Source organism: Vanellus vanellus (genome assembly GCF_965231255.1).
Source record: "Vanellus vanellus genome assembly, chromosome: 2".
Taxonomy (NCBI): Eukaryota; Metazoa; Chordata; class Aves; order Charadriiformes; family Charadriidae; genus Vanellus; species Vanellus vanellus.
Window position 1 is genome coordinate 61,324,276 of NC_138906.1, and position 22,801 is coordinate 61,347,076.

At 40.6% G+C, this 22,801-nt stretch overlaps 1 protein-coding gene across 1 annotated transcript in view; it reads left to right on the forward strand.

Annotated features, from left to right (window-relative positions):
* Window positions 1-20,431, forward strand: part of EPDR1 (ependymin related 1) — a gene marked incomplete at its 5' end in the record, with an annotated part of 32,760 nt that extends 12,329 nt beyond the window's left edge. Inside the window, 2 exons of the mRNA XM_082499460.1 lie at window positions 14,635-14,843; window positions 17,772-20,431. Of these exons, the coding sequence (XP_082355586.1) occupies window positions 14,635-14,843; window positions 17,772-17,962 (400 nt within the window). The 3' untranslated portion in view covers window positions 17,963-20,431. The remainder of the gene's footprint in view (window positions 1-14,634; window positions 14,844-17,771) is intronic.
* Between the last annotated feature and the right edge of the window lie 2,370 nt (window positions 20,432-22,801).

The following is a 22,801-nucleotide window of genomic DNA, read 5'->3' on the forward strand; positions in this document are numbered from 1 at the left end:
TGGGAATTTCTCCTTAAGTAGTCTGTCTGCATGGAAACCTGCTGTTTGTAGGAGTACCTGTTGTTTCAGAAATTAGTGTTTCTGAGGGGGAATGGCCAGATTTTCCCCAAAGTTTTCCAAGGGCAGTTTTGTGCATGGCTGTGCTAAAGGCTTTTAAACACTCATATGGGGCGCAGAGTCAATGCAGTGAACGCAGCAAAGAAAGGTCTCATTTTTCATTCTTTCAGTATCTCCTAATACCATTTGCAACTGTGGTTTTATCATATTCAGATACTTTTCTTGCCAGGAAACTTATGATTCTGCCATACTTTTAGGCAGCCAGCACTGGAAAGTTTACTCATGCTATGCAGTTATGGTAATTCTCAGAGGATGTTTATTATTTGGAAAGCAGAGTTCTATACAGGATGAGGAATTGTTACTACAATTAGTTACCAAATTAATGTGTCACTGTTTAATTAGATCCAGATTTGTTGGCCTACATCTTCTGTACAAGAAATAACTTTCTTTTTTTCTTATCTGTGGTGGCATCTGGGGACTTGGACACCTCCTTGTATCACTTTAAATACCTGTGCACAAAAACACACATGGATTTGCAAAGTCAGACTAGTTTGTTACCCTCCCTGTCCCAGAAGAGAATGAAAGGGACAAATTTGGATAATGTGCTTGATAGAGTGTGAAGCTGTGGCATCTCCTGTACTTTTTTATAGAGGGGACAAAGAATTGGGGAGAGTAAAAAGAGGTAAGGATGTGAGAGTAGAGATACCCCTTGCGTTTTGTTTATCTCCCTGTTATTGAAGAGTGAAAATGTAAGGGACCATCTAACTGCCTCAACATAGCAGTAGATGGAAGACTTGCTCTTTTTTTAACTGATCTTCTGGACTGACAGTCTCCAAAGCCAAATGTAAGCTTGTAGATATTGATTCTCAATACATTTATGTGTATCCTTTGTTTATTGACATAGTTATGTTAATTTTTGGTTAGTTACATTGCCTTTAGGACTTAAAGGCAGGTTAAAGACTTTAAGGCGGGTTATTTTAAGTTCCTAAATCCTTAATGTAAGTAATCTAGTCTTATTAAGTAGAAAACAGTTGGCCATCGGAGATGGAGTCAGAATTGGGTGTACTTCAGATCTAGATTCAGAGCACCCAATCTGTCACATCGGGTGTGCTAATGTAGTCAAGCCGGGTCAAAGTGAGGTACAGGCTGGCACGGGGGCACGAGCTGCTGTTTGAGGCACTGCCAAATGTGGGTACCGCAACTGCTTAGTTGGAGCCTGGTAAAGGGGTCCATGGCGGGTCAAGTGGAATCTCCTCTCTTAGTGTGTTTTGGAAGTCTAGCACACGTCTGAAACACAGTTTGGTTCTCTGGATTTCCTTCCTCTGAAAGAATGGAAAAATTCACTTACAAAGCTTGTGTTCTGTCTCTGCAGGATATGTATTGTAACCGAGATGCTTATATACTGTAGTGATAGTAACTATAAACATTGTTCAATGTGTTCAGTGTCCTTTGGATTATTTTTTTTAACCATGGAAGAGTTCTGTAAATATCCAGTATTCTCCTCCATGTTGGCCTAATGAATGAACTGCTGTTTGCAATTGCTAATTTATGATCAGTCTGGTCTTTGTAATTCATCTCCCCCCTCCCCCCAAATATTTGAATGCAGTTTCAGGCTGTAAAAATCCATGGATCATTTTTGTACTTTTGAAAATGTCACTTAAAATATTGTGAAAGGAGGGAGAACATCTTACCATTACAATATGTGTGCGATGTTTGCTAGGAAATTAGTGTAGGTTATGAACAAGCATCGAGTATGAAGACAAAGATCTGCTTAAATCATGAGCACAATCTGTTTGTACTGAAGAAGCATATGTCGAAGTTAAGCTTTGTGAGAGCTGCTCATAGCAGCCTCCAACTACTACGCCTTTGAGATACGCCTGCTGGGACAGGCGGTGACCACATGGGGCTTCTTCGTTGGCACAGAAAGCCTCTTCCATCTTCTTTTCAGCAGCAAACCCACTGATCATGATGGAGCATGGCCGGCTTTGCTGGGATGGGCCGACCTGTGCCGCTGGGGACACTGTCGGGAAGGGGACCTGCAGGAGCACATCAGTGCATCTCTGACCAGAGAGCCTCCTGGCAGCGCTGGCAAGCAGTTTGCTGGAGGAGGTGGACCATATTGTCATGACCAGCATGTTATAAAGTAGCCTTTGCTAAAGCTTTGTGGATAGGTAGGATTTCCAGGGAGAGAAAAGTGATATATCATACAGGTCTCCTCTTAGGGCTTGCTGAAGGCTTTGGGCATACCTCCATCCAGATACTTCTTTTGTAAGAGGAGGTGAGCAGCAACCAAATCACCGTCTTGGCCAAAGAGAGTTTCCTCTATGGTTTTTGCTCCTTACCAGCTCTCTCCCTCAGAAATCGCTTTCCTGTTCCCTGAATGAGTCCAATTACAGGGTTAATGCGATGCAGAGAACCTGGGAGACCCAAGCACCCCAAGAGATTCAACAGACCAGAAAACAAAGGGATAAATGAAAATGCTGCAAAGATTTGTCATAAGCAAATTCATTTCTCTGAGTTTCCACACTCTCAGAGCTGTAGGATTTTTGTCAAGTTAGCTGTAGCAAATGACTACATTAAGAAGGTCCCAAAGAGGTTTTTTTATGACAAAAAGATGTTTCACATAATTTAAGTGTTTGTAGTTAAGGACAAAAAGATATTAATTATTTTGCCTAAAAACAAAGTCCGGAACACTATAAAGAAAAGAACAAGAAACATCACGAAAGCCGGGATATTCAAAGTCGGCTTAAGCTTGTGGAAATACCTTTTGGGGAGTTGAGACTGCATAAAACATGTTGTTTGCTTTCCACCATCTCCTCACATTGCCCATTTGAGATAAGTTGATAGTTGTGTTAGGTTTTAAACATTTTTCAGCTTTTTTTTTCTTCTAAATGTAACAGCTATTAAACACCTGATCTACAATCTGTAAAAATCGGTGAAGCTTTTTTGGCTGCTTTCACAGGGCTTTGGGTCAGGTTAATGTATAATTCTGACAAAAAAGGAGTTATGGTGCCAGATTTATCTCTAATTACATAGCTGGTAGATGGAAATTGTAAACAGTGGCGGTTACATGAGGATCTGCTGTTACGACGTGGAAAGAACAATTGTCTCTTGACAGCCAGGGGAAACATGAGAGACGGGAGGGAAAATCTGATGGGCAAAAAAAGTGATTTCTGCTCATGCACTTCTCTGGGGAGAGAATTCAGGAGTTTCTTATGCACTCTTTGAATAGAAAAAAGATGTCTGGTAATGTTGGGCACCTCAATTTTGCAATGGTTACACTGACACACTGCGTTTTAGAAAATACTGGATACTGTCCCTCTGAAAATTGGCCCTTTTCAAGTATCTTCATGTTGAACAGCCAAAGTAGGAAGCTGTTCAAAATCACTGGTCAGTTTTGAAAATCTTGCCCATTAAATATATAAAATAATGCAATTAGAAACATTAAAAAAACCTACAGTATGCAAATATGAGACACTGTAAATTTTAATTATAAAGTCATTTGTACTTTAAAAACAAGAGTTATTTTCATATTTGTTATGGTTATAGGAATGGTAAAGGAAAATAATTTTGGCATGTGCAAAAGTTCTGAATGCATATTAATTAAGAAAAGCTCAAAGAAAACTGTGGCTCCCTGGCAGTGTAAGCATGACACTGGGCTCTGTGTCAGGAAAACACCCCAAAATTAGGTAGGCATACCTGTTTGCTAAATACTTCAGTTTGTATTTGTGTCAGATGCTAAATGGTAAAGCTATTTCTGTCATGTTTTAAGCAGTACGGGTAGTCTAAACATGTTCAATAGGTCTAGTGACCTTTTCCTGAGTAATGGAAAACTTTCAGCTGTGCCAGTGCAGTATATTTATACCAATATTATTTACAGGTCTTGCCCTCATTGCTACTGCTTCTTAGAACTGTCCTTGAATGAAAAATAAATGTGTCAGGTTTTTAATACAATTAAAATGGCTATAAATGTTCTTAAAAATAGAAATGTATTCTTAGCCATGCTTACTTTAGCTGATTGCTATGTCTTCAGCAACTGTTGTTTCTGTGATGGACTAACAGATAATCTGTGAAACAGTTCTGCATTAAATACAGCAATGGGTACCTTAAAGCATGTAGTCAATAATTTGAAGAGAAAGGTTTTGAAATTCATATTCCTCTATTAATTATTTATGTATTTGCAGTTCAGCTAATTTTTAAGGACATACTGAGGTCTGGCAGTTTCTTTTGATGCATCTTGGATATTGCTTATGGAGAATTCCTACAAGCAGCATGTGTGTGGTAACTGCTGAAAGTGCCCCACAAAAGGCGGAGAAGTTGTGGGTTACTGGACAGTTGTAATAAAAAACCACACAATAATTCAATAGAGGACCAAAAAAACACCCGGTTTTGTGAAAAGCAGTTTTAATAGATAGTTTGACATTCTAATTATTCCCTTTGAATGCTGAGCATTTATCACTTGAATCCTATCTCCTCAGTCCTGATTTTAGACAGTGTTTGTCTTTAACTCGTTCAGGCACTGAAAACAATGTGATGGTCTAATTAGGGTTAACTGTAAAAGTGAACAGAGCTGAGGGTCATCAGTGTGCAGGAGATGACACCATCCCTCACATCGCCAGGCTCCCTGTGTGAAATGAGATGGAGGCTCAGCCCTCTGCTGAGACTCCTCACAGAGGAAGCATAGTTGCCACCATTGCTTTTGAGAGGTCTCAGAAAGCAATCCCTGAAGGTTGTTCAGCACCTTTGGGCAGGTAGCAGTATCAAGGATCCAAGTCACAGAACTGAAAATGTCAGAACTAGTTGATGAAGCTTGTCTTCTACCAGAAGAGATGAGCAGCCATCGATATTCTCTAATCACCTATGTGTAAGGCTGGGAAAGTCTCTGTGCTGCTATATAACCTGTTCCTCCATCCCAGAAAAGCAAAGCAATCTCTCTATTTGGAATGTCTCTGACCTTTGGTTTTCTTACCAGTTCTTGTAAAAGCTGCAGCTTAAGAAGATTCCATGGAGACCTGCAGCATTGAAACGTAAAGATGTTTTCAGAGGATCTCAATTAAACCCTCCTTGCTAAAAGTGATGCTGTTTTCTTCCAATGCTACCTTTGGGTAACGTGGAGAACATTTGATATTCGTAGAATCATAGAATGGTTTGGGTTGGAATGGACCTTAAAGATCATCTAGTTCCAACCCCCTGCCACAGCCAGGGACTCCTTCCACTGGACCTAGTTACTCTAAGCCCCATCCAGCCTGGCCTTGAACATCTCCAGGGATGGGCCATCCACAACTTTTCTGGGCAACCTGTTCCAGTGCCTCACCACCCTCACATTTCTTCTTAGTATATAATCTAAATCTACCCTTTTTCGGTTTAAAACCATTACCCCTTGTCCTGTTGCTACACTCCGTGATACAGAGTCCCTCCCCATCTTTCCTGTAGGTCCCCTTTAAAATACTGGAAGGCCGCTATAAGGTCTCCGTGGAGCCTTGTCTTCTCCAGGCTGAACAGCCCCAACTCTCTCAGCCTGTCTTCATAGGAGAGGTGCTCCAGCCCTCTGATCATCTTTGTGGCCCTCTCTGGACTCACCCCAACAGGTCCGTGTCCTTCTTATGTTGGGGGCCCCAGAGCTGGATGCAGTACTCCAGGTGGGGTCTCACGAGAGCGGAGTAGAGGGGCAGAATCACCTCCCTTGACCTGCTGGCCATGCTTCTTTTGATGCAGCCCAGGGTACAGTTGGCTTTCTGGGCTGCGAGTGCACATTGCTGGCTCATGTTGAACTTCTCATCAGTCAACATCCCCAAGTCCTTCTCCTCACGGCTGCTCTGTTTTTAATATGCTGGACAGCTTATCATGTGTCCTACCTCAGTCTTCCTCTTGTAGACTGAGCATGCCCAGTTTCTTCATAGGTCCTCTTTCTTAAACAACACACCATTCTTGCTGTTCTCTGGACTGTATCCAGTCAGTTTATCCTTTCCCTTAAGGGTAGCATCCAGAAGCAGGAACAGCATTACCACCCTGACCTCATCAGGGCTAAGCAGAACAGAATAAACGACCACCTTAATTGACCCAGAATTGTAAATTTCCCTTGCTAAATCATTACTGTGTACTGTACCACATCTTAATGGAGATGTGTTCAAAGTGCTGTTTGCTTTATAACTGTAGAACAATTAACATTTGCCCCTAATGATATGGTTTCTCTCACACAGGCTTTCCGTTCTTTCCCGTAATTCTTTTATGTTGCACACTTTCAGTCAGGTCCGCCTGGACTTTTAATTCACCAACTCTTTGTATTTGAATCCAGTCACTAATTTATGCACTCAGCAAACAAATATTACTTTTGATTGATAGCTGCTGAAGAAAGAAGAAAAAGACCTGCACAAAGACTTCTGGATGAAATGAAGAAGTTATTTTTACATTGGAGGTGGGGAGGGAGAATGAAGTGCAGTGCCAGGACTTCGGGTTGCATTTATTTCCAGTGAAGTGAATCTCCATCTTTCACAAAGTTTATTTAAAAATAAGCTATATTCAGATCTCTGGATAAAGATGTTAGAAGGTTAAAGTGTACTTAGCTTTCAAACTGTGTTGTCTGATTATCCTAGCTGGCCTGACTTCCAAACTCCCTTGAAAATAGACCTAGTGTTTTTTATTTTTCACATTGGACAGATATCTGAAAGACCTGAATCATCCCTCTTAACGAAATCATTGCAGATGGAAGGTGGAAATCATTACATCTTGGGGAAGTAATCTGGTACAAGCGCATATCCTCACAAATTTTTCCAGAGAATATTCCATTGAGAAAGAAAAGTTTGCTCTATCAGAACAGGGACCTACTCCCCGTCTGTTCCAAAGGGCAATCTGTTCCTCAGACGTCTTCATGATTACTTTTTATACAAGAATGCATACTGAAGAGCAACCAACTGGCCAAGTAGATGCATGATGGGATTTACAGCCTCAATGAAGAGCAATATAGGTCTCCTGAATTTCCTGTCGTCCCTGTTCATGGTCTCTGAAGATCCTTCTCTGTTTATATACCAGAGTTAAAAGGCGTGTGAAGGTGCAGTGCCTAATCCTAGCTGAAAAAGCGGTGTTTATTTTTTATTATTCTCTTATTCCAAATCATGTGTCTGGAAAAGGGAGATTTTTAAAGCTTAGTTATTTGTGATTGGGGACCTCATTCTGCTGTGCCTTTCTCATGTGGAAAAGAGATATTACCATATTGGGGAAGAGCTAAGATCCAATTTAATATCTTGTCTCTGAGCCTGATTCAAAGAAAGGTGTGAAAACTCAGATAAATCTGGCAATTGGAGGTAAAATTAAAAACAGGAACACAGATATGTCTTTTATGCTGTTGGGTTTGTGGTTTTTTTTTTCTTTTTGGAGATATTCTCAGTCATTGTAACCATGATTTTTCTGGCGCTCTCTACATGTTAAATTTCTGCTTCCTTTTTCTTACATTTCTCCAAGCTCATAGAGTGCCTTAATGTAACTGCATGCTCAAAAGAGCATTTCCACATCTCAGTTTTGAGCTTCCACTCTTTCAATTGTGTTATTTACTTCCCTTCAAAGAAGATGACAAATATAGTAAATAAATGATAATGTACCTGGTTCATTTCCCTCCCAAGGAGATTATTCTCTCCTTGCTAAGGTCTTCAGTATATATTGAGAGGCGAGTCCTGACCTTCCTCATTCTTTTTGGTCTTCTCTAAGCTCTGCTGTGATTTTCCAATAACCTTTATTATTATTAACCTACTCAGGGCAGCAAGATCTCAGTGTATTAGACTTTTTTACAAACCCAGAACAGGAAAATAATCTCTGACCTCAAGTATATTTTGATATCGTGTGGCTCTATTGGTATATACCATATTCCCTAGGAGATGATTCCATTGATTCATTGGAAAGCATTATGGTATCCTGGCCACATCTTCCATTCCTTTTCTTTTGAGCTATGCCGTTGTCTGCCAAGCGCTCCAATTCACGAATATACCATTACTTTGGGAAACACACAGATGCTCTCTATTAAGGACAGTGCACCTTTTAGCCCCTTGCAAAACACAACTTCCTTAAATACAATGCTTTATTGTTTTCCTGAACTTCAACTTCAATTAGAATGTGTTGTTCTCAGGGTTGGAGCTTGGTGGATCAGACTGATTATTATGGAGTGTCAAGTAGCCAAAAAGGGACAGCATGGGAAACAGCGTTCTTGCTGAGGAACCTAATTTCCCTTAGTATTTGCCAAAGTAGCTAATATAATTTATGGGAAAACAATTAAATGAATAAGTTATGGCATAGTTTTTTTAATCAGTTTTGTAATTGAAGTCACAAAAATATGTCATCCTTTAGCTGGATGACTTTCTGGCTTTCAATTCCTATAGTTAAGGTTTTCTTTCTAGATGACCTTCATAATTAACAGGACTTAAACTGCCTAATTTTCTCTACTTCGGAAACTGGTAGTGCTGTCAAAGTTCCTCATATACCTTGCTAATTAGGTACCTGATACAGGGGGCTTGGTTGCCTTGAAAATTAAAAAAACAAGGCCTTTACAATCTGTGAGTGATTTAAGTCAGACTAAAAAATACTGCTTTTACACAATATCCGATTACATTTGCTGTCACATGTATTTGCACAATACTGTATTTGTACAATATACCATAGTCCGGCACCGCTGCCAAACATGTGAGATCAAATATGGTAAATTACTGTTGTTGTTGAGGTCTGATACACCAGAAGAAAAACATAAGTCTGAAATTACCGAAAACTTCATGGGAAAGAGGAAAGGAGTTCCCAGAAATATACTGAAAAACGAATGCTTCTCAGTTTTGAAATGAGCTCGCCAGAGCTTTCCAAAAGCAGATGAATGTTCTTGACCTGACGAGTGTTTATCAACTGTCTGCGTGTCTGCTCGGCAGCTTTGCTCCCTTGAAAATGTTCTTAATCTGAAGAGCTGAGGAGATGAGGTTTTGTAGTCATCCTTCTAGTAAAGGTTCCCGTTCTCCCAGTACATCTTTGTTCAGTAAGAAGCGCGTAAAAGATAGTGGTACTGTTACGAAAATTTGGGGGTTATGTTATCAAGAGGGTACAAGATAACTCAAGAAATACATATTTGGATGTACCTGCACACTAGAACAGAGAATTTGTTTGGGATATTTTTAGTGAAATTTCTTCTGGTTAGAAATGTTTCTAACTTCTTTCACAGTGTTTAAAAATGCCTTTTTACGAACAGAACCAGAAAGGAATCAAATAATACCACAAAGGCAGACAGATGCTTCAAGCTTTCAATTAATCTCAAAAGAGAAAGCAAAGTTAGCTTTGGAATAATTGCAGCGACCTCAACTTGATACCTTAAATATCAAATACCGTTCCCTGCTGAGGAATGCAACATCTCTTGATACATATCATACATAAAATTTTGCTTTCGTTTTTCAATCGCTTTATAATAATGACTAGGTAATATAAGTCCTGTCTAACACGAGTGGGAGCTTTAAGGATATGATAGCTGCAGCTGGGAAAACTGACTCAACAGGTTAAAGCCCTGGATGCAGGAAACCCCATATGTCTTTGCAGGAAAGGAAGGTCTGTTTTACAAGAACCATTGTTTCATTGGTTTTTTTTTGAGGCAGGAATCGTGGTTTTGTTCTTTGTTAATACAACGCCTGGTACAACTGGTTCTCGATCCCTGATTAGTGTCTCTTCAGTGCTACAGCAATCAAAAAAATAAATAACAAGAATGGCATTTTAAGGCTCCGGTACTGTATAAGTTACTTGTCCAAAGCCACAGAGCGAAATGATGCCGAGCCAGATTTAGCACACAGGGAATTTCTTTTACCCGTTCTCAGCCTCAGACCGTTATTTTGCTTCTCTCTAGCAAATGACCTTGTCTGATGTGCCTCGATACATCTCATGGGTCTTGGCGTGCCACCGCCAGCACCTCTGCTCCTCTGAGTCACTACGGAAGCAATTGGGCAGCAAGCAGGTCCTTCCTTCTAGGTTTGACGCTCACGAGGAAGCCTTCGGAGGTGCAGAAGTAAGCCCTGGGAGTCGCGCAGATGTGTTAGGTGACGGGCAGGCTGGCACACTTCAGGACTGACAGCTGGGAAGGGCCTCAGCACAGGGCACTTTTTGGCAGGACTCGGTGTGGGCTGAGTACCTGAAACGGAGCTGGTAGCATGGTCTAGAGTCTGATGACTTTTTTTTCAGACAAATATTAAAAAATATTTCATTGTTTGGAATCGCATTCGTAACATGCAGAATGATAATCCATTCAAAAGACCAGCCATTAGCCAAGTTTATTGGTTTCAGTCATTTATGAGGGTCCAAGAGTGTGTCTTTGTGTTATCTGGGCTGTCTTCCTGGCAGGCACCTCTGACCACCTCCCCAAATTTCAGGAGGAATGCCAGAGGTAGGATGGTATTTGGATGCACACCCATGCCTCGCAGCATGTCCTCAACGCAAGTGCTTCGCCTTGTGAGTGTGTGGGCACGGTATTCTGCCCTTGCATTGACTTGAGACGGTCTCTTATTCCGAAAAATACTTTCCTTAGGTCGGGAGAAGAGAGTGCCGAATGCAGCGTGTATCCCACCTGTCTGACATGATTACTTCCAGCAAAGTCAATTGAATTATTTGCGCAGGATATGGTCCAGTGTTAAGAAATTCTTTAAAGCACAGGAACAAAAAACATGTGTGTGTCTTTATGTGCTGGAATTTGTCCATTTTCAGGCACAGACAAAGGGAGTATTAAGGACCATGAGAGAGTCCCATTAAGGCAGTAGTGTACAAAGGGTGTGAGGCATAGCACAAGGTAGGATGGAATAGGATAGGAAGGGAAGGGAAATAATCTCAGTCAGGCAAATAGGGTAACGTGTCCAAGTAACTTCTCCAAATCTGTTTGAAGGTGCCCAGTGAACAGGTTGGGGCTTTCTTGAAGTTATGGTTTAAGGAATTAAATTATTATAAAAATAATATTAGAAGTGGGCACAGGCTGCAAATATGTTACTTTTTCTGAAAAAACAAACTAATTAAAAATAATTTCCTCTTCTGTTTCTTTGCCAAGACCTATTTTCAGGAGTCTGTGCTTCCCCTCAAGCAGCCAATGAAATCTCAGGCACCTAAAACAAATAAAGGCAGTATACTTAGGACTTGGCTGGTTAAAAAAAAAAAAAAAAAAGGAATGTTTTTTAAATATTTTGCTTTAAAATATTCTAGATTGTCATTTTTATATTCATGCACATTTTGTTATTCATTTTGGCTGGTAAATAGTTCGATTCATAAAACAACAACTTAACCATTCACCTTTCACATGCAGTTAAACTCAGATCCTGTGTTTCTGTGCTGGCTGTTTTCAGGACACACACAGGAGCAATTCTCTTTAAAGCTTGGACAGTAATGACAGTGTAAATCATGTTCAGTGCTTACCCAGTGCTGCCACGCGCAGTGAGCAAAGCCGCGCTCTCTGCAGTTGTCCTCTTGTGCGTCTGCCACCGGAGCTGCTCAGCTCCTCCCAGCCGCACATCAAATCGTGCGACTGGTGTCTGTTCCACGTATGTTCTCTTTACCTCTCCCGGAACCAAAAATGTAGGTGGTGGAGCCTCTTGCTCTGCAGAACGGGCGCTAGAGAGACACTTGGTGATGAGTTGGATTAGTTTGGATTTTTCTAATTCTTCTTTTCATTGTTGTTTCATAATACACATCTTGCTGTCTGCATGGAAGATGGCGAAGTCAAGAAAGTAGGCTTTTTTGGGTTGTGGCCCTCTTTCTGCAAGTATTCAGGTGATCTGTTGGAAGTCACAGTGGTTCCCATGTGCTGGAAGTTGAATACATGCATTTGTCAGATAGATTGAAGTTTGAACGGCTGTTTCACTTGAGTAAAGGTGGCACATGTCCCTCATGCAATGATATCAATTCACAGGTTACAAAATGTAGAACAAAAGATATTTATTCCATTAAATAATTTCTAAAGCAAAGGATAAGGAAAAAGAAAACATGAAAAAAATATTGTTAAAAATGCGAAAAAATTTCTGTGTGAAGTAAGTTTTAAGTAAAGATTTAAAATAAAAAGGAAATGTAAGTGTTTAAATTTTATTCCCAGTAGTTTGTAATGCTTTGCTCATATATTGCCTTTTTTGTTCTTTCACAAATTACTTTGTCATCACTCAAATGTCTCAAACACGTTTATAGACTCGTCTGTAGGGGATTCCCCATCCGACTTCTATGGGAGCTGCTGGGCAGCCAGCTGAACAGTAGTTGAGTCATTAGAGCCTGGTTGCAAACACATAAATAAGTGTAGTTTAGTGTTCTTGTGAGTATGTTCTCTGGACTGAACGTGATGTAGCAGTTACGTATGCCCTTACGTGGTTACAGGCTTGGGTTTACGTAAGGAACCAGTTTATATATACTGAATTCTTCAGTAGCGTATCACAACTGTGGAGACGTTGCCTTTGACTAAGAAAATGGCAGGCGAATTTAAGTTGGTACGAGTCATTACTGAAGCAGGAATATTTTAAGATATGGGCAGGAGAATGATTTACCACGGGGAAGCTAATCTATGATCTTGCAGCTCGTCAGCATCTCTTGTGTGAGTGTTGTCAATGTGTGGGAAGTTCCCAGTGACTGACATTGTCACGGAAGGTGGGACAAGCTACATCCCGTGTTGTGCAAGGTCGTGCGTGAGAGGTGTGCTCCTGCTTGTCTCATGTCAGCCTCCTTGTCCCCTTTTACCTTCTTCGTCACCGCTCAGTTTGGCTAATGTCATTTAGCCTGCCTGTGTTCTCCACACTTCTCAAGAAATGATGGGAATGTTGCTCGGATGCTTTTAACCACGCTTAGGCACATCTCATAGCACAGCCTCTAAATGCCTCTGTGTCAGTGGTGGGTGAAGTGGTTCCTGTCTGATGTAATTGTGTAGTGCAACAATTAAAACTGTAAATTGTTTTGCTGTCAGCCCTATTTTATGTAAACTTTACATCCTCCCCAAAAGAATGTGAAGACTGCAGAAAGAAACACGCAGGATTTGGGAAATACCACAGAGAAGGTCTCCTCTTGCTTTTGTGCATCATCTCTTCAAGTACATGGTTTATGCACTGTTTTCCGTCAGCTTCCCATCTTGCTGATGGCACAGGTTGAAGACTGTGAGGCGCTGGCATTGGGTTTGCGAAGTGGAAGACGCCACTGTCCAAAGGACACCCAAGCCTTTTTTTTTTTTTTTTTTTTTTTTTTTCAGGAAATGTAGGCAGCATCATGAATGAAGCAAGGAATTACAGATGGAAAGAGACAGTATTACAGATAGGCAAGCTGAAGCTGTTGGAGGGAATTAATACCATCTCTTCGTTTTCTCTGGAGTCACTGCATAACAGTAGACTGTAGCCAAATACTTGAGCTGAGATATTCACTGGAAACCTCTAATAATGACTGGAAAGTTTTGGGAGGTTTAGAGTGACTCTTGGCTCTCCTTGCAAAAGGTGCAGAGCACGCATGAGGATGCTTTGAACAACTCATCATCTGATTGATAATGTTAAGTAACCTGGACGAGTTAGACCTCTGGAGTTTCTGGTTGTGTATTCAAAACGAGCTGATACTTGTGATAATTTTGGTTTTAGTTTCTCACTGTTTCTGTCCCCGGTTATAAGGTAGGGATCATACCACTGCTTTTTATAGGTATGAAAGCAAAGTCACAGTGTTTGTGGTAGACCAAACTACTATAACTAGTAAGTAGATGAAAGTGCCCATGGAGAGGTTCATCATCTCTCCTCAGAGCACGGCTTGGTCACTTCGTCCTCTGTAGAAGTTTGTTTTTAAATCCTTATTAACTCTCCATTTTGCTGACCCCACCTTCTGGCCTCTCAAGCTCGTGGATCTCCACACCTCTTCCTATCTCTGCCTTGCTATTTTGCTCCTCTGCTTTCTCCTTGCACTACTTTCTCGCGTCTGGTGGCTTCCAGAGAGAAACTTTGCCATTAGGAGGGAGAACCTCTCAGTTCTGCACTTGGCACCATGTACTTCACCCTTCACCAGCATGTCCCACTAAGCTACATGGTTTTCCATAGAGGAGCATCAGTGAGGATGGCAGATACCACATCTAACCAGCACAGAGAAAGGCTTGACCACGTTCATGGGGAATTGAATCTATCCAGCCTATGCAAGCAGGTTTTTTCAAAGGCTTATAACTTTGCCAAATCTGGACAACTTTTAATAAAAACTTTTCCCCTGCCAAATTTCAAGTCCTTTCTCCAAAACATGGAGGCACTAGGGCTTTTTAATGAAACAGTTATTAAAAACCAAAACAAAACTAGGAATAATAACATGTTTTTCTCTCAGTTGTTCTCAGAAAAGTTGTTCTGTTGTTCTCAGAAATGGCTGAACCAGTTCAGGCTGATTTATTTATTTTGGAAAGAGTCAGCTGAGACAAACTTTCAGCATGGGAAATTTCGGCCCAACTGGTTAGCCTTTCTCAAAGTTTGGCAAAGTTTAATGCAAGTGAAAATGGTCTTATACTGAGAAGTCAAAGGCAAGCTTACTTATCAGCAATGTTCCTTGCTTAGTATAGAAAAAGACTATATATATTAACTGTGGGGTTTTTTTTTAACGTTTCAGATTCTTTGAGTATATATTGCTCTATAAAGATGCAGTGATGTTTCAGATCGAACAAGTTACAAAGCTTTGCTCAAAGATTGCTCTGACAGAGCCATGGGATCCATATGATATTCCTGCCAATTCAACTTACGAAGATCAGTACTACATCGGGGGACCTGGAGATGAAATTATGGTACAGGAGTGGTCTGACAGAAAACCAGCCAGGAAATGTATGTGCATGCTTTTGTTTCGTCTTCATAATAATCATTGTCTCTGCTACCCAGGGAAAAATAAAATTGTTCACGTTTCACCCCAGCCTTCCATCTTTATAGAAAGTTTGCTGGAAGAAATAATAAATATACTCCATGCACAGCACATCATTTTATTATCAATGCACTTTATTAAGAAAATGTTTCATATCTCAGCAGGATCAAATATGTCCCAGGGACTTGATTGCATTTTGGTCTGTATCATACAGATTTTGGCATGGAAAAGCATCATTTTGCATCTGAATCCAGCAGCCTGTATCCAAAATTGATCTAGAGAAGAATTGGCAATATAATTAGGGGCAGATTCAAATTAGTGTGTATCACTGCTAAAAGGCATAAAAGAAGCAAATTAGGTGTCAGCGTGTGTCTACACACCAGTATCAAATGTTGTCATAGAATACATCCGCTACCTGGTTCTGCAGCAATGATGGGCATCATTAATTTGCAGCTAAGTTTTGGTGTCCAGTACATTAGTATGAAAAGTCTGCTCGCGAAGCTTAGTTCTGCACTTGGCAGCTGAACACCTGCATCATAAAAGAAAGTAGGCTGAATTTTCCAAGGTACAGTGTGTTAGGTTTTGGATGCATAGCAGTTTATTAGCACATTGGCTTCAATTTCATCTATGGTTTACTGATGACCCAGGAAAACTATAAAAGTAATTTTAAAACCCCCATGAAATTTATGGCTTTATTCAGCTAATGCAATACTTATGGTTATAGACGCCTAATATATAGGCTGGTTATGAACCTGAGTATTTAGCCAGGGGAAAATATTTCTTTCTTGAATAAAAGTAGGAAGAATGAAGTAGAAAATGAAGGATAAGATCGTTAGACCTCTGTAACTAGGTCGATATATCCTCTGGCATTCTACAAGAGGCAAATTATCACTTACTCCAAGAATTTTGTTTTTCAGATCCAGTATTTTTGGAAATTTTATGGAACTTAGTATCCAGATACCTTCGGTTAATGATGTGTGATTTTTATCCTGTAGTATTTTGTATCTCCAGTGCTTTTCTGTATGATCATTCAGAAAAAATAATGTCTTAAAGTTGTCTACCCATCCACCTTTCAGCTGATTTGGGCTTGTATTCTAGAAATTATAATTCTGTTAAAATCATGAAGGTTTCAGTGGAGATACAGGCTACCTTGGTAGCATTATATTTTACCTTATTTTTTTATTCAAAATTCTGATAAAACAGTTGTTGAGGAAAAGAATCCTCCATTTGTGAATACTCAAACCCAAACTCATTGGCGTTAGAATGGTTTTGGTATATGAGGATGCCTTGGAGAGGTATGTTCAAACATTGCCCAGCTTGCCACCCTTTTTTTAGATACTGTATGTGCGTTTCATGTCGCAGCTTATCTATTTCCAGTAATGTGATTGGGCTGCATCATATCACACAATACTGGAATGACGAAAAGAAAGTATGTTTGATAACTGCTGAGTGGGAGAAAATAAGCCTCCCTGGGACTGGAAAAAATTCATAATAGGCATCACTCAGAGGATCTGATTTATGATCACAGTAGGTAATTTTGTATTTTAACCTGATGAGTTTCCATTATCAAGAGATCTGAAATACGTGAACCAACTGCATAAAGTGGTGTATGATGGAAGGGATAAAGAAAGATCACAGAAGAGATGCATGGGAGAAATAAAAGAGACTTAAAAGTAAGATTTTAAAAGTGAAGGGTGTTCAAAGGAAACCACCTCGATGGTATTGACTGCAGAAATAGATTAGTGGTAAAAGTAGAGGTGATGGCAGAGGATGACGGGGGAAGAGAGCAAGAGAACACCTCTGAGATAAGCACGTCATGGAATTAAACTGAAGTTTAAAAAATGGACAGATTTGCTACATCACATACGTGGAGAAGATCAGCATTGAGTGTAGTCTTGAAATAATTAACGCACTGGTAGAAATGTTTGAGAGGAATAAGAATTTAAAAAAGGACATGATAATGATGATACGGATTTTCTGTTACCTTCTGTGGTAAATAGAAGGAATGAGTTAAAATAAGAGACAGAGGCACTGGAGTTGTATTTGGGAATGCTCCTCTTCTTCTGAGACAAACCCTCTGTGCTTGAGACAGTAAGATGGAAAAAGATGAAGCAAGGCCATGCTTATTTTGATTAAAGATGTTGTGAGCATCATCAGTGTAAGAATAGCTGTTAAGGTTTCAGAGGTCGAAAAGCTGCCAAAACGAGATGCCATGGCTGTCAGTTCTGGTGCAGAGGAGTCCCCACCACAGCAGAAGACAAGTGCTTCTCTGGGTAGGTGAGTACAGAACTTCCTGTGCACAGGAAGGAGTCAGATGTCCCACATAGTTGGGGGCATTAAGTGTTTTAGAGTGTCAAAGGCCATGTTGAGGACCAACATGATGCAATGGTTTTCAGTAATCACATCGTTCAAGTTGTTGGGAACAGAGTGTAAGGTGAAAAGTCCCTGTGCTACCCAAGCTGATGGCACCAAAATTTGCCTTCTTGGAGAACGGGGGATTTCATTACTTTACTGGTGAAGTGATTAAGTGCTGACATGGAAGAGGCATGAGAGATGAGAGAAATCAGACTTGTGCAGAACACAGCTAAATTTGAGACTAAACAGAAGTGACAGTTCTTTAGTAGAGGTATACTTGAAAGGTGACATACCAGTGCCATGACGTAATCATGATTTTAAATGTGCTCGATGCCAACATTAGGTTTAGGATCATTGTGGTGTCCAAATTATACCAGTTTTATTGTCTGTCTTGGTGTTGCCATGCATATGGACAGGACTATGGGCAGTTCTAGTCTATGGGTTTTGCTTGAGGAATGGCCATCTTTTAGACTGACATCATGGTGACACATTCATTCATTCTCATCATCTAAAATAATGACGTTTCTGCTTGGTTACAGTGGAATCCTGGGTCGGCGTTTACACAGTCAAAGACTGTTACCCAGTACAGGAAACCTATACGAAGAACTACAGCGTGACAACCTCCACTCGCTTTTTTGATCTACAGCTGGGCATTGCCGACCCCTCGGTGTTTACCCCTCCCAGCACCTGCCAGACAGCCCAGCTGAGGAAGATGAAAGATGAATGCTGATTATGGACACTGGCTGACCCGGGCAAACAAATATTAGCCAAGAGGATGGTTATTAATAGTCAGCTGCTGACATCTAACCTGATTTTTCAAGCTTATTGTTGCTCTTTTGGGAATTGTAAGTTTTCACTTGAAAGAGAACATAAACATTTAACTGGGTAAAATATGTAACACAAAAGATCTCTTTCATCACATTAATCTGTTCAGTGATGCACTTGCAGTATTATATAGTTACCACTAATAATATTTATAGATACTATTTATTTAAGCTGTGGCTGATTTTCCTTTTGCAGAGGTTTCATTATTTATTTTTTCAAGAAGACAAAGCATAAGCAGACTGCAATAATGGCAACATCAAGAAGGAAAAGCTAGATTTTGCTGTTGTTACTTCTGGAGACTTGAGGGAAGGAGAGATATGTCCTAGGTAAGAGCTTATCCCTAACCGAAAAATACCCCATTGTAAATAGCGTACATCAAAAGTATGGCAACTCATTCTCTTGGTTTTGTTTTTCTTTGTTTTGTTGTGTTTTTTTTTCCTTTTTTTTTTTTCTTTCAGAAAGCTGGTAGTCTAATGTTTGAGCTGATTTTTTTCCTTCTGAAAAGAAACTGGGGTAGCTCTGTTCAAGTAACGCTAGCTGACATGCAAAAAATCCTCTTCTGTTTCTTGAGAGAATGATGTGAAAGCAAGGGAAGGAGGGAGAGGGACATCCCCCAAAAAGCAAGTCAAAGTTTTCTGGCATGTACTACACTTTGAAGTGTTCCAATAGGGTGCGATGAGATATTTTTCAATCATACTTTACTTTAGCACCCACTTTTCAAGGCAATACTAGTTTTTACCTATGCAAAGAGATTAAGAGGTACTGCACTCCAAATGGCTTTAATATTTCCTAACTCTTTTCAAAACTCTTTCCTTATTCAAAGAGTATGAAAACATCTTTATGGTTCCAGGTAGAAGTGAAAAAAAGCTGTTCTTAGTACATAATTAGTAAAGACTAAATCAGAGTTTTCGCAGTGCCTGGCGATCTGGACAGAGTGAAAGGCAGAGCTGTGTGACCGATGTGGGAAGGTGGGAGGAGGAATGAGAGGGAGAGGGAGAGTTTTTCGATGTCTTCTGTCTGGTGTGACTGCAAGTTACTGGCAATCTACGCAGAAATGACAATCTTGCTTTCTTTTGCACCCACTCCATTGATGCCTGCCATATTTGCTGTTCAGCCAGCATTTCAAACCTTATCATCTCCACATCCTTTTGTGGTGGGCAGAGTGAGAGTTTCCTTCAGGGGAATAACTAACTAACCAAAACAAGCACGGGAAGTGCACATATTTTGCTTTAGAAAATTCAAACCAAATCTTCATGCACCTTCAGGCCCTCAGAAGCGTGGAATGGTGATGGGTTTTGCACTTTTACCTAATGAAATTAATTGGTTTGTCCTGTAAGGCTAGGCATGCATTTTTTTATTATTATTTTCAAATATGTTTGAAACCAGATTCTTTTCCTCTTACACGTGCTGGGTAGTAGTTTGCTCCAGAAGTTGTCTGGCTGAAAACAGTGAGACACAGGGTAGTTTGGCATGGTTTGGGGCAGAGTTATCGAGTTATGTCACTTCCTCGGTGGCTGCTGGACTCTCCCCCCACAAACAGATTTATTTGTCGGGACAGCTTTTAGTGAAATGATCCAACTTGACAGCGAGAGGAAGTCCTGCATAAATAGGATACATAATTTACTGGGCAATAGTACCATATCTGACAGAAAACTGAAAGCTTGCACCTTTTCTGGAGGAGAGATGCTGAGCAGCCTTTTAGTGCTTTGCATGCTCATAGCTTTTTGTTTATAAGCAAGCGGTACGGTGGTTATTTTGCTTTCACAGTTGTGGTCAGAATGGCATTTTGCTTTGCCTTTGTGGCTAATGAAAGCATTTACACATACCTGCTAAAATTTAGGTAGTTCATTAAAAACTTTGTCTCTGACATGACCATTTCACTCAAACATGCAAGTGGAAAGAAAGATTGGGTTTCCTTGAATTTAGAGTGCGTTTAGTCTGTACTCACCGTCTGTATTTTTTGTGACAATCTAAATGTTAACTGCGTATTGTTCTCATTAAGGCAATGATTGACATGCATTTCTTAATATGTGTCGTGTTAGAATCTGGAAAATATAATAAATCTGGCTAGCAAACATGAAGCTGTGTTGCCATATCGTTTGGGATGACTTTGTTGTGGTAAAGCAGACAGCTGGGTAATCAGGGTGTTTGTATTATGTTTTGCTGACAGTGATATCATTTCTAGCAATAACATTAAATGTTCCTTTAAATACGAATTTGCAAAAGTCTGGCACACAGAAGTGCTTTAAAAATGTTGCCGTGGCACACAGGGCAATTTTATATGGCTACATACGTACCTCTAAAGCAATGCTGTTATCTTCATATTTATGCTCTGCAAATTCAATAAAGAGAGTTGTCAAAGAGATGTCAATCAAAAAAATTTTGGAATACTTGTTTTAAATTAGCCACAAACCAAATATGAAGCACAAAATGCGTATGCCTGGTCTGTTATCATTTGCTGTGGTTTGTTATCGCATACCACAAGAGACATTTTGTCTTTATGCAACTATGCCAATGACTCAATGAGTGTAAAAGGACTTTAAAGTAGCCACGGTAAAGTAAATATGATATGATACGTGTGATGGTCTGGGGAATTTGTCTGAAATATTAATAATAAATTGGTAGGTACATGAGTTACATTGTGTTCTACTGGGTAATGGTGACAGTACCCCGGAGCTGGATAGCCTGTGAGACAAAGCTGGTTTTGTGAGATTTCCAGTGCTTCTTGGTTTCATCGGGGCCAGAAATAGTGCAAACATAGACCTGCCTGCCATATTTTTGTATTTCTGCTTGGAGGCTTTGCTGAAAGCAGGATGTGTAGAAACACAACATTGTTTTATTTAAAGTTAACCAAACATTCCTGAACCTCAAAACAGGTTTAGTTTGAGTTTGAGGAGGAGATCTGGGCATTTGGTTCAGTTCCTATTTTAACAGTTTGCCTAACTCTACTATCGGGGCCAGATTTTGCTGCCTCAGGCCATGCTGCACACCATGGAAGTGCTGCCATTTAGCAGGGCGTGCCAGCTTTCGTGAAGGATGTAGGAAGAAATACAATAATCCGTAGTCAAAGTGAATTTTAGTTGAGAAATCTCTTAACAGTACAACATTCTTATTTTGGGACACCCTGATGAAATTCATGTGTTTTCCACCTTGAAGTTCATTTCATTCCAGTGGTAACCCTTACTCCTTGCAACCTTGCATCTCTTTTCCCACCACCTTTTCCTTCCTAATGTCAACGGAGTCCACTTTCAAAACGGCATTTACAACCCTCAACTTGCATTTATTGCAGTAGGAGTTCAGCACCTAAATACCTGATGGATCTGATCTGAGCCCAACCTCTGCAATTTTGCCAGCGGTCTTATCTCAAGTGCAAGAGTGGTGCCAGCCATAACCAAATGTGAACAACTGAACTCCATACAGGTGACCAAAGTTGAGAGCAGCATTGGCTCAGGGGGCCCGAAATCCCGACCGATGAGAGGGCTCAGCGCGGCTGCTGCATCCCATCCTGCATCTCCTGCATCCTCTGCCGCAAACTGGCACCGGAGACGAGCCACAGGACGTTCCCACATGAGAGAAAGGCACATTGTGAAATCATCAGCTAGTTGCCTGCTCCCTAGCCATGAGGAATAAGTGTTTCAAAAGAGCACTCACAAAAAGATGGAGGTCCCTGACTGGATTTTTTTTTTTTTGCTTTCAAAATTTTGTGATTTTTTTCAATTTTTTTTCAAATTTTTTCAAAATTTTTCTTTCAGCAAAGCTTCCAAGCAGAAATACAAAAATATGGCAGGCAGGTCTATGTTTGCTCTATTTCTGGCCCTGATGAAACCAAGAAGCACTGGAAATCTCACAAAACCAGCTTTGTCTCACAGGCTATCCAAGGTCTGCCTCAACTACCTTTCCAGGAGGCTGCATGCACAGCATGGGCTTGGGCACATATAGATGGAATCTTCACTTCTGCACTTAGGCGTAGGAACAAATGAGGCGAGCTGGAAGGCTCTTTAGACACCTCTGAGCATTTAGTGCTTGGTAAGGGGAGAAGGAGAAAAGCTTGTGATCCAATCAGTAGTCCCATAAAACAGTGACAGATAAGTAGGATAAGAATGATGAGATGCTGCTATGAAGCTGCTAGGGTAAATTTCCAGACATTACTTTGAGTGCATGCTGGCTTAACATGCTCAATGGTAAAGATTTTGTGTGGTTTGATGTGGCTGTTTCAGCCCAGAGTCTGAAACTGTGTACTGAATGAAATGATGCATACAGTTACAGTATGATATTTTGTTTGAAGTGAGGACAAATAGCCCAGCAGTGCACATTTTGCAAGCATGAGTGAGCAACCAGTGACCTCCCTGTTTAGCTACAGGAATATATGTGCCTTGCAGGAGGGGTGCTGCCTCTGAGCAGACACTGAGCGCATTAGAGGATGGAAGAATTACTCTTCTCACCACCCCATCCATGGGAACAGGCTTCAGGCTCCTTCCTTTCCCATCTCTGCAAAGTGGAAACAGTAATTCTGCTTTCCACCTTTTCCCTTCTTGTCTTCCTGCCTGTGGTAGCTCTGGGGCAACTTCATCACCTCAGCCGGGGGAGGTCTGTAGGCATTGCTGCAGTAGCATGAGTATCACAGAGGATTTCCAGCCTCTCCTCTGCCTTCCAACCTGTAATAAAATTATGCATGTGCGTTATACGTGTGGGTTTACCCTTTGCACCCCTGCGTGCTCGATCAGCGCATGGGGTTGTTGCTTAT